Source organism: Teleopsis dalmanni, chromosome 1 (genome assembly GCF_002237135.1).
Source record: "Teleopsis dalmanni isolate 2A chromosome 1, ASM223713v2, whole genome shotgun sequence".
NCBI classification, from domain to species: domain Eukaryota; kingdom Metazoa; phylum Arthropoda; class Insecta; order Diptera; family Diopsidae; genus Teleopsis; species Teleopsis dalmanni.
Genome location: NC_051846.1, coordinates 185,442,325 through 185,452,786, shown reverse-complemented (window position 1 = coordinate 185,452,786; position 10,462 = coordinate 185,442,325). Strand labels below are relative to the sequence as shown.

Here is a 10,462-nt window from a genome sequence, read left to right as displayed (position 1 = left end):
TGGTATCGACAAGGTTTTGTCGGAGTCCAAAGATGCTCTCATTTGTACACATGAAATGTTTGTCAATTACACCTTCAGCGCTTGTTACTATTGGAATGGTCTTGATTTCCTTAAGGTTCCAGTTTTGTTTAGTTTCCACTGCTAGCTCAGCATATCTGCTAATTTTCTCTATGTACGTACGACTCATGTTTCTGGTAGTAGGGATTGCAATATCAATGAAATAGCATTTATGTTCATTCTTATCAAGAATCGTGATATCTGGGCGGTTATCGAGTCTCGTACGATCTGAGTAGATTGTTCAGTCATAGTATATCTTGACATCTTCATTCTCCATAATTGGTTGTGGATTATATCTGTAGTACGGTTGTTCCTCTGCTTGGAGTTTCTATTTACTAAATAGGTTTTTGTGGAGGATCTTCACGACGTTATTTCTTCGCGTGTACTCTGTTTGTGTCAAATTCGTGCATCCTGATATTATATATTCAATGGTTTCGGTTTGATTCATACATCTTTTGCAAGTATCATTGGAGATATTTGAATCTTTTATGACATTCTTTCTACTATTTTTCGTTGGGATTACTAGGTCTTGTATGACGAACATAAAAGCTACGGTCACAGCATACAAGTTTCTATTTAATAGCAATTTGTTTGACATTAATTTATAAATATTGTCAACGTTTATGGACCTGTAGAATCGGCCGTGAATAGGTTTTATTGACAACTTTTGTTTTCTTAAGTTTTGTTTTCAGCTTATCGGTTGAAACTTCCATTTAGGTTGAGAGATGTTCAATTTCTAAATGCCGCAGTTATTATTTCTATAAGTCGAGATTTTTCCAATTTAAGCTGAAATTACTGGCGAAAACACTCTCTTTGGTTGTCATGGAGAGTTTGGAGATCGACTAGCCCTTTCGGTGGCTCGCAAGTGTGGCAAAAAACAGCAAGTTACTACCTTTTCTGGCTGACGCAAAACAACAACACTATTTTCTCTTTTAATATTTAATAAATAATAAATAAAAAATTGTACAGTCTAAATAAAATTTTATATAAACATAGTAGTGAATAAATATTTTAAAAAAAATGCGCTTAAAATAATTTTTATATCATTTTGTATGAAATTTTGTGCAATTTCTTTTTAAATATATATAAATACAAACAAATTTTCAAACTACAATCATGGTTCAAACTGCTGATAAAGTTGTCGCTGTAGATGATGAATCTGATGAAGCCACTGAGATTCACTGCCAGAAGAAATCTCACGGCGGTTTAAGTTATGAAGTGATTTTAGCTGAACCAGCACCATATGTTACTCTACCAAAGCGTCCACTTTCACCTAGTAAAAATGTCTCAGCTAAACAGATTGAGCAAAAATTGATGGCTGCCGAAGAGAGGCGTATTTTATTGGACCAAAAGAAAATAGCAGCTTTAAACAATAAGTTTGCTAAGATTGAAGAGGCAAAACGTAAAAAGGATGAAATCGCCAATGAATTCATCAATCAAATGAAGGAACAATTGGAATCTAAAATGGAATATTATGTGGAGAAGCGTGAAGCTATTTTTAGTGACCTAAAGAAAAAATTGAATATTGATTCACAAGAAATTGAAAAATTGGAGCAGCAAAAGATTTCTGAAAAGGTGTCAATCGAAGGGAAATTGAAAAGCGCTCTGTCACTGAATGATGATTATATTGATAAGATGTTGGAACGCCTTAAGGATCTTAACGCAAACAAAGTTGCAGAAATCAAAAATCAAATCGATCAATTGGAATCACAGAAAATTGAACATTATAATATAAAATTAAAAGAGGTGCAATAGAAGAAACGAAGATACAAACTGAAACCGAACACCAGTTCCGTAAGATTAACGACTATTTAAAGGAAAACTCCAAAAATTTTTATACTTATCAGCTCAAAAGTAGCAAGGGAATAGCAGTAGTTGTTAAAGGCATCGAACCGAATGCTGATACTGAAAAAATAAAAATTGCTGTTGAAAATGCTGGCTTTGAGGTAAAATCAGTTTTTAACATAAAAAACAAAGATAAAATTCCTCAACCTTTATATAAAATTGAATTAGAACCAGATACTAAAAAATTAAAAAATAACGAGATTCATCCAATTTACCACTTGCGTTTCTTGCTAAACCGTAAGATAACAGTGGAGGAGCCTCATAAACGCAAAACTCCAGTGCAATGTCTAAACTGTCAGGAATTTGGGCATACTAAAAGTTATTGTACTCTGCGCAAAGTTTGTGTGGCCTGCGGTGGTGCTCACCACTCAACTCAATGCAGTACAGATAAAAACAACATTAATTCCAGAAAATGTAACAACTGTGGTGGTAATCATACTGCAAACTACCGTGGCTGTCCAATTTATATCGAAATTAAGAATAAAGCTATCCCACGCTCCGAAAAGGTACCAAATGCTCCATCCATAATTCCACTAAATCCAGTCAATATTAACCAAACAAACACAAAAGAAGTTGAAACAGCTAATTCATACTCAGCCGTCTTAAAAAATGGTTTAGTTAAACAAATTCCTGAAAATTCAGTAACCCCCAATCAAAACTTAGAATCAATGCTAATAACTCTTACCCAGCTTATGACGAACTTTATGGCCTCAATGCAAAACTTAGTGCAAGATATAGTAAAAACTCAAAACCAAATGATGCAGTTTCTTTCAGCTAATAAATGAACTGTCTTAGAATGTGTCACTGGAATGCCAACGGCATCCGCCAGCACAAACTTGAAATCATAAATTTTCTGTCGTCCCACAATATTGATGTTTTTCTAATATCTGAAACCCATCTATGTAGTAAACACAACTTCTCTGTACCTGGATTCAATTTCTACTTCACAAACCATCCTGAAGATAAGCCCCACGGGGGAACAGGAATTCTAATTAATTCAAGAATTAAGCATCACGTCCTAGAACAGCACTCCACAGCCCACATACAAGCTACGTCAATATGCATTAAATTCATTGAAGATGAAGTCGTGCTCAGTGCTGTCTACTGTCCTCCTAGATTTCTTGTAACAGAAGCTCAATTCGTGGATTTCTTTTATAATCTCGGTAAAAAATTTATAGCAGCGGGAGACTTTAATGCTAAACATACATACTGGGGCTCCCGTCTAATAAACCCAAAAGGAAAGCAACTCTACTCTACCATTACAAATCGCCGCAACAATTTAGATTTCATATCATCAGGACAACCCACTTACTGGCCATCTGACCCCAAAAAAATACCAGATCTAATCGACTTTTGTGTAGTGAAAAATATTGACCGCGAACTAATATCTGCGCACTCTAGCTTCGAACTATCATCCGATCACTCTCCAGTTTTTATAACCTTATTTAAGGTACCTATAAGCAATCAAAGCGCATCAAAACTGACGTCAAAGAAAACCAATTGGCTAAGATATCGTCAATATATTAGTAGCCACTTAGATATAAACCCATCTCTACAGTGTGTAAGTGAAATCGATTCGGCTCTTAATGGATTTGACACAGTTTTAAAATTGGCTGCTAAGCACGCTACTCCTACTGATAAGATAACTTTTACTAGATCTACAAGAAAGTCTTCAGATGCAATTGAAAATATCGTCAGAGAAAAAAGACATCTGAGACGTATGTGGCAAAAGCATAGATCACCTACAAGTAAATTCAAGTTTTTGGCAGCTAAACAACGCCTAAAAAAAGCATTGCTCATAGAGATGGAAAATAGTTTGAACACCTACGTACGAAAGCTAACACCTACAGAAAGTACGAATTATTCCCTATGGCGATCGGTAAGGAAATTAAAAACACCTAAGGAGAGTGCACCACCGCTCAGGCAAGCCGACGGAAAATGGGCTAGGGATGAAGTAGACAAAGCAAATGTGTTCGCAGACCATTTAAGTCAGGTATTTCAACCAAATCCTCCGACCAATAACTTTGAACTACCAATTCAATCTCCTCTAGTCAATTATGGGCGTCTTAAACTCAAAACCAAACAGATTCAACAGGTTGCAAAAACCCAATTATGTGTCAACAAGTCCCCAGGATATGACCAAATTACAGCAAAAATGCTAATAGAGTTACCTCAAATAGCTTTCAAAATACTGTCAAAAATATTTAACGCAATACTTCGACTTGGGTACTTTCCTCAAAGCTGGAAAATTTCACAAATTATAATGATTCCAAAACCAGGAAAAAACTTAACATTACCGTCTTCATATAGACCAATAAGTCTTTTACCAATGCTGTCAAAACTTTTTGAACGAATGCTTCTCGGGAAGATAACAACATATCTACAGCAAAATAACATAATACCTCACCACCAGTTTGGTTTTCGTGCCAAACATGGCACCATCGAGCAAGTGAATCGCATAACAAATGAGATTAGGAAAGCATTTGAAGATAAAAAATTCTGCTCTGCTATATTTCTTGATATAGCACAAGCTTTTGACAAGGTTTGGCACGCTGGACTTATTTATAAAATCAAGGAACTCACTCCTGACTACTCTCACAAAATACTAGAGTCATATCTTCAGGACAGGAAATTCCATATAAAAGTTGGAAGCCATACAACAGCTAATCTAGACATAAAGGCTGGAGTTCCTCAAGGCAGTGTTCTAGGTCCAATACTTTATATCCTGTTTACTTCGGATATACCAAGCAACTCTCGTCTTGTGACATCTACGTTTGCTGATGACACTGCTGTCCTTAGTTCTCACCAAAATAGATTCATAGCATCTAGGGACTTAATTGAACACCTCGAACTCATTGAAACATGGTTAGCCAACTGGCGCATTCGTGTAAATGAAAGTAAATGCACACATGTAACATTTACCCTACGTAAGGATACATGTCCCCCAGTAACCTTCAACGGCATCACCATTCCGCAATCAAACACCGTATCGTATCTGGGTGTTCATTTGGATAGGAGACTAACTTGGCGTAAACATCTAGAAGCTAAGCGAACGCAAATAAAACTTAAGACGCAAAAAATTCACTGGTTATTGCATAAAAATTCCAAGTTACGGCTAAACCACAAAGTGTTACTCTACAATAGTTTACTTAAGCCAATTTGGAAGTATGGCGCTGAACTATGGGGTAATGCATGTTCCTCCAACATTGAGTTAATTCAGCGTACTCAATCCAGAATCCTTCGTATAATTACTGGGGCTCCGTGGTATATAAGAAGTGATAAAATTCATGAAGATCTGAAAATACCACTAATCAAAGATGAACTCACTAAAATCAAATGCAAATACAAACAAAAACTTGAAATTCATCCGAACCACCTTGCAAGGAATCTATTGCTAACGCGGCCTTCGTCAAGATTACGCAGAAAAGATGTACCAACGCACTGATTCCTTTTTCTATCTTTATATATTTACTTATTATCAACCTTATTTAAACTTTAATTTACTTCAATTTAATATACTTTTTTTTTTCTTTTTCGTTTATTTTTTATTTTTTATTTTATTTTATTTATTTCTTTATTCTTTGCTTTTCATGAAATAACTTTAACTTTAATTATTATCAATTAACTGCAGTTATAATTGTCAGTTCATTTGTTTGCTTTAGTTTTTTTAAGATTTGAATACTTATTGTAAATCTTCTTATAAAAGAGATTCAATAAATAAAATAGATATTTAAAAAAAAAAAAAAAAAATAATAATAAAATTAATTATCTATAACAAAGTTTCTGATCTTTGTCTTATTATTAATTCTTTATTAATTATATTTTATCATTAATGTAATTATTCATATTATTATAAATTTATTATATTGTTTTGATTTACTCCTTCATTTAAAATAGTTCCTTATAAGACAAATATTACATCGAAAAAAAAATAAAAGATAAGAGATAGCCATTTGGCCGTTCTTGTAATAATTCTTTTTATCATTAAATATATTATATAAATAGTACTTTTTTTAATTATATTATTTAATGATTATTATATTTTTTTTATTTATTTAGCACAATCGCTACTGTATTAGAAATAAAATCCCATGTTTATAAGTAATAAACTTTATGGAACCCAAATCGATTCATGTTTTTGAATACAAAACATCGAATCTTATAATAAATTTATAAAACAAATATTTTTTTATATTCACATAATATTGAATATGTAAATAATTACATATTATTGCACTTTATACGTTTACACTGTAAAAACAATTGTGCAGCAAAAAGTGCAATGGTACAATAAAAATGTGCTAATGGTTTCGATAATTATAATTGTAAACATATTATTAATTAGTTTTATGTCATTATATTGATAATTGAATGCTTGTAGGTATTACTTTCATGAAGTGTTGAAATTGAGAATGGAAATTATATGTTGATGAAATATCCTCAACACCCAATACAACGCTACTTTACTATGTATTTAATGAATGAGACTTTAGTTAAGGTCATGCTGGCGATCTTAAAGATCCAACTGTACCTGATGGCCTATTGTGTGTGTTACTGTAAAAGAAGTCAAAGGTTAAAAAACACTTTGAAATTACAATAATTTTTAGAGGACGGTTCTGTATCTGGCCATGTTACTCAATAAAGGAAGTTCCTAGCATAAGGTTTTAACATAAGAGTACTAACTACATTGTTCAAAATGAAGAGTTAGTGATAGATTTTAACGATTTTGGTTAAAGCTGTAAATATTTTGAATTAATTTAAAGTAGGTTATTACGCTGTTGCTATGTGATCTGTTTAGGTATTTTAGCCTGCAAAATTAGAGACTTGGCTAAGTCAATAGACTTACTTGTGGGAAACTTGGTTTACTTTCACTTAAATAAGAAAGTTGTACCTTTTATAGTTGTCTATACGATTTTCACTACAATCTTTTTGGGGGTCCTTCTGGTCTGCATATGAACAACGCTAATCAGTGTTAAATCAACGGTCCATTATTTTAGCTCTAGTGTGTTTTTGGGTGTACAAGTCAGTCATACAAACTTAATCTAAACTAGGTTTACTGGTCTATTGTTTTCCTTTGCGTAGACTCAAATGATTTATAATCATTTTGAACTTTTAATGATGGCCAAAATGCGTTTTTAATGGGAGATCTTGCAACTAAGATCGAAATGTACTGAATATTGACAAAGCAAATTTGAAGCACTTTGTTCATTTTCGTCACAGGGTCGGTTAGTATTATTGAAGGGAGTATTTTAGCATAGTTTCTAACCAAGAGTGATGTGCCAGCCAGCAAACTCACTATTAGATTGACATTTCTAAGAGGTACAAGTAAGACAGATTGTTAAATTTTTAACTATTTAAGATGGACCTACTTGTGTACCATTGTCTTTTTATTGTTGGGGTCTTTACATTTCCTATTACAATGTTTTATATAGAAAGAATTCAACAACCGTTTGCCTAATACCAGTGGTTAGTGCAGGTTTTTAAAATATTCCGACTATATTTTTAAGATAACCAGTCCGGCGTTATATCATCTACATAGCAATTGTCATAAATGCATGTAGAATAGAATAGAAATAAGCAGAGTAACAGCTTCCAACGGAACGGAGCACTGCGACCACGGATGATCTATTGTGCTGTAACAGACCCTAACCGAACAGAAGACATTTCGCCTTCCGCATGAAAGCCAAAATGTCAACCGTTGAAGACCTCCTAATGTCAGAAGTGGAGATTAAATGTTTGTTTGTTTTAGAAGAATTTTATATATAATTTGTGTAATTTTTTAAAATAACATCTGTTGTATCTCATGTTCAGTTGTTCTCATACATAATTTAATTAACGAAAAACAATAAATACAAAATATAATAATATTTTTTATTATTATTTTTGTGATAACAACAATAAAAACACCTTTTAGTTTTCATTTTTAATTATAACATACGATGGAAAAATTTTTATCTTCATCAGACCGATTTGCAAATAAACTATTATAATTGCTAATTAAGACTTAATGATGCATTCATTTCATATATGCATATATATAATTAATGCATTGTTAATATATTTAAATGTTGAAATGTTGAACTTAAATGCAGTAAACTATTTCAACAAAGAGCGATTGTTTTTAATCATTTAATGTAATTACCGATTACAAATAATAACAACAAGAGCGTTGACTCTGCTATTATTTATTACGTATACTTTATTTATAGAATTAATTTAAATTATTAATTGAGAACACAAAGTTCATAGCTGAATCAGTTTAAGAAGCAAGCGATTTATTTCTTTTGAATAATTATAACAACAATAACAATGACAATAACAACAACAAAAACAAAAACATTGCAAAACTATGGCACAACCTTCAGGCAGGCGGCGCTCACCAAAGATTGGCATCGATTATTCACAAAACACATACAAATTGAAAATCAGGCGATTTTGCTTATCAGCAAAAAAAAAAAATGAATAAAATTAGTTGTGCGAGACGGAGCGGTGGGACGCTACGATGACGCGGTTTATTATGATTTTACGTTTTTGAAAGAGCGAAGTACAAAATATTATTTCGCAAATTCATTTTTATTACTTTAAACACATATAAATGGCATATTAAACAAAATTAAAATGAAATTGTTTTAAGGCTTCTTTTTTGCCTTGCAAACTTACTGTAAACAATGGTATATGCTCTCGTATTGTTGTTTTTCTCTTGTTTAAGGTTTTATTATTTTCCGCAATATATATCTTGAATTTATAATTGTATTATTTTCATAAACATTAAGTTTATTATCAGTACTTCACATATTAAATTTAATTTTAAACTTTCCATAGCCAAATAAAAACAAGTCTGCAAATTTTCTTTTCTATGTTTTTCTTTTACATTTTAGTGTTGGTAAACAGGTAAAGTATATATTCATTGAAATTTTAACAGCAATTCACAATAAAATGTAATTGTGTCAGTTTAATTTAAAAATGTTAACTATGTTCATTTTGCGTTTTTCTTTGATATATGAAACAAATTTAATATATATTGTATATTGCAAACTTTGAACACTCTTTTTATAACAATAAAATATATTTATTGTTACAAATATTCCAATATTTATTTATTTATTTAATAAATTGTTAACATTAATTTATTTGATATTAAAAGTATGGCGGGTGTGTCTACGGCCGTGTGCGAGTTCGAGTAAATTGATGCTAAATTTAGTGAAATAGTAAATTATGTCGGTATGGCAGCGAATGTTGACATTTACTAGAATTTTAAGTAGGGTAAATAAGATAAAAATTAGATATTACCATTGTGAAAATTTTATAAGATGTTTAATAACTAAATAAATAAATTTGAAAACTTTTAACAAAAGATAATATATAAGTGCAATAAATAAGTGTTAATAAGTGCAGTGCTAAAAATCCCTAGCAAATTTCAATTTACTTTACCTCAATTTACTCGAACTCGCACACGGCCTATATAAACATTTGCAGCCTATTGAATTATTTATTATATTGTATTTAAAAAACAATTATTTACAATTTATTTATAATTTATTTGTTGCACATGACTACATTTTGTTCTATTTTATAATCATAAGTAATACTTAATGTTCTTTTACAGGTTGTATTTAAAAATAATAATAAAAAAAAACAATTTCTCAACTAAAATTTTTTATATATATATATACACGAAAATAATAAAAACGATAACGATAATAATAAAGACAAAAATCAAATGTTTTATAATTTTTGGTAATATTTTGAATTTATTTTGAATTTGTATAATTTAAATTTTATTTATTTGTTTATCAAAAATTCTTTTTTTCTTGTTTATATTTTAATATTTTTTATAGATAGTTTTCGAACAGTAGTGAATTGCAGCAACAAAATTTTTATTTATTTTTAATTAATTGTATTTTTGACTGACCATACAACTGTGTCTATTATTGCCGAATACCCATTATCAGTGGTCTTGAAATTATAATTGGTATTATATTGTTTTTTGACAGCATATAAAAGGCATGAATATTCTGAGTATTTTTAAAATCGTCAGTCTTTATCACGCAGCGCTGAATGCTTAGGCCGTCCTCAGACTTTCATTCGCAGCTAGCGGGCTTTCAAAACATATAAAATGAAGCTTAAAGAAGGTTTCGATTTATATAATCCACTTTTAAAATTGGATAAAATGAGCAGTTACTAGATAAAAATACACCACCGAGTATGCTGTCTGTATTGGAATTAGTTTTAAAATATAATTAATCTGAAATAATATCAAAATATAAATAACAATTGTTTCTTCATAGTTTTACATGCAGCTTCGCTATATCACTTCACTTGTGTTCGACATCCATATATGATTTCAAGAATTATCTGAAGTATAACCTATTTTTTTTTATTATATCAAATAAATTATATGTATGTATTTGGTTTTTATTTCAAATGAATTAGTTTTACGAATTTCATAGTAAATATATCAAATGAATTATGAAATGTGATTGTAAAACTTTAGAGCTCAAATTTGTATTCGATATAAAACATATAAAAATCGAAGGTTTTAACGAAACTTGTAACCGAA

At 30.9% G+C, this 10,462-nt stretch overlaps 1 protein-coding gene across 1 annotated transcript; it reads left to right on the top strand.

Moving 5' to 3' along the window:
- Positions 1–1,150: 1,150 nt before the first annotated feature.
- LOC119670704 (stathmin-like) lies at positions 1,151–1,946 on the top strand. Its single transcript, XM_038081083.1, has one exon. It carries the CDS (start codon positions 1,174–1,176, stop codon positions 1,810–1,812), a length of 639 nt encoding a protein of 212 aa, XP_037937011.1. The 5' UTR covers positions 1,151–1,173; the 3' UTR covers positions 1,813–1,946.
- The last annotated feature ends 8,516 nt before the right edge of the window (positions 1,947–10,462 follow it).

Bases quoted from the DNA above. Each gene is read 5' to 3' on its own strand.
- LOC119670704 (XM_038081083.1), top strand. From the start codon at position 1,174: ATGGTTCAAACTGCTGATAAAGTTGTCGCTGTAGATGATGAATCTGAT.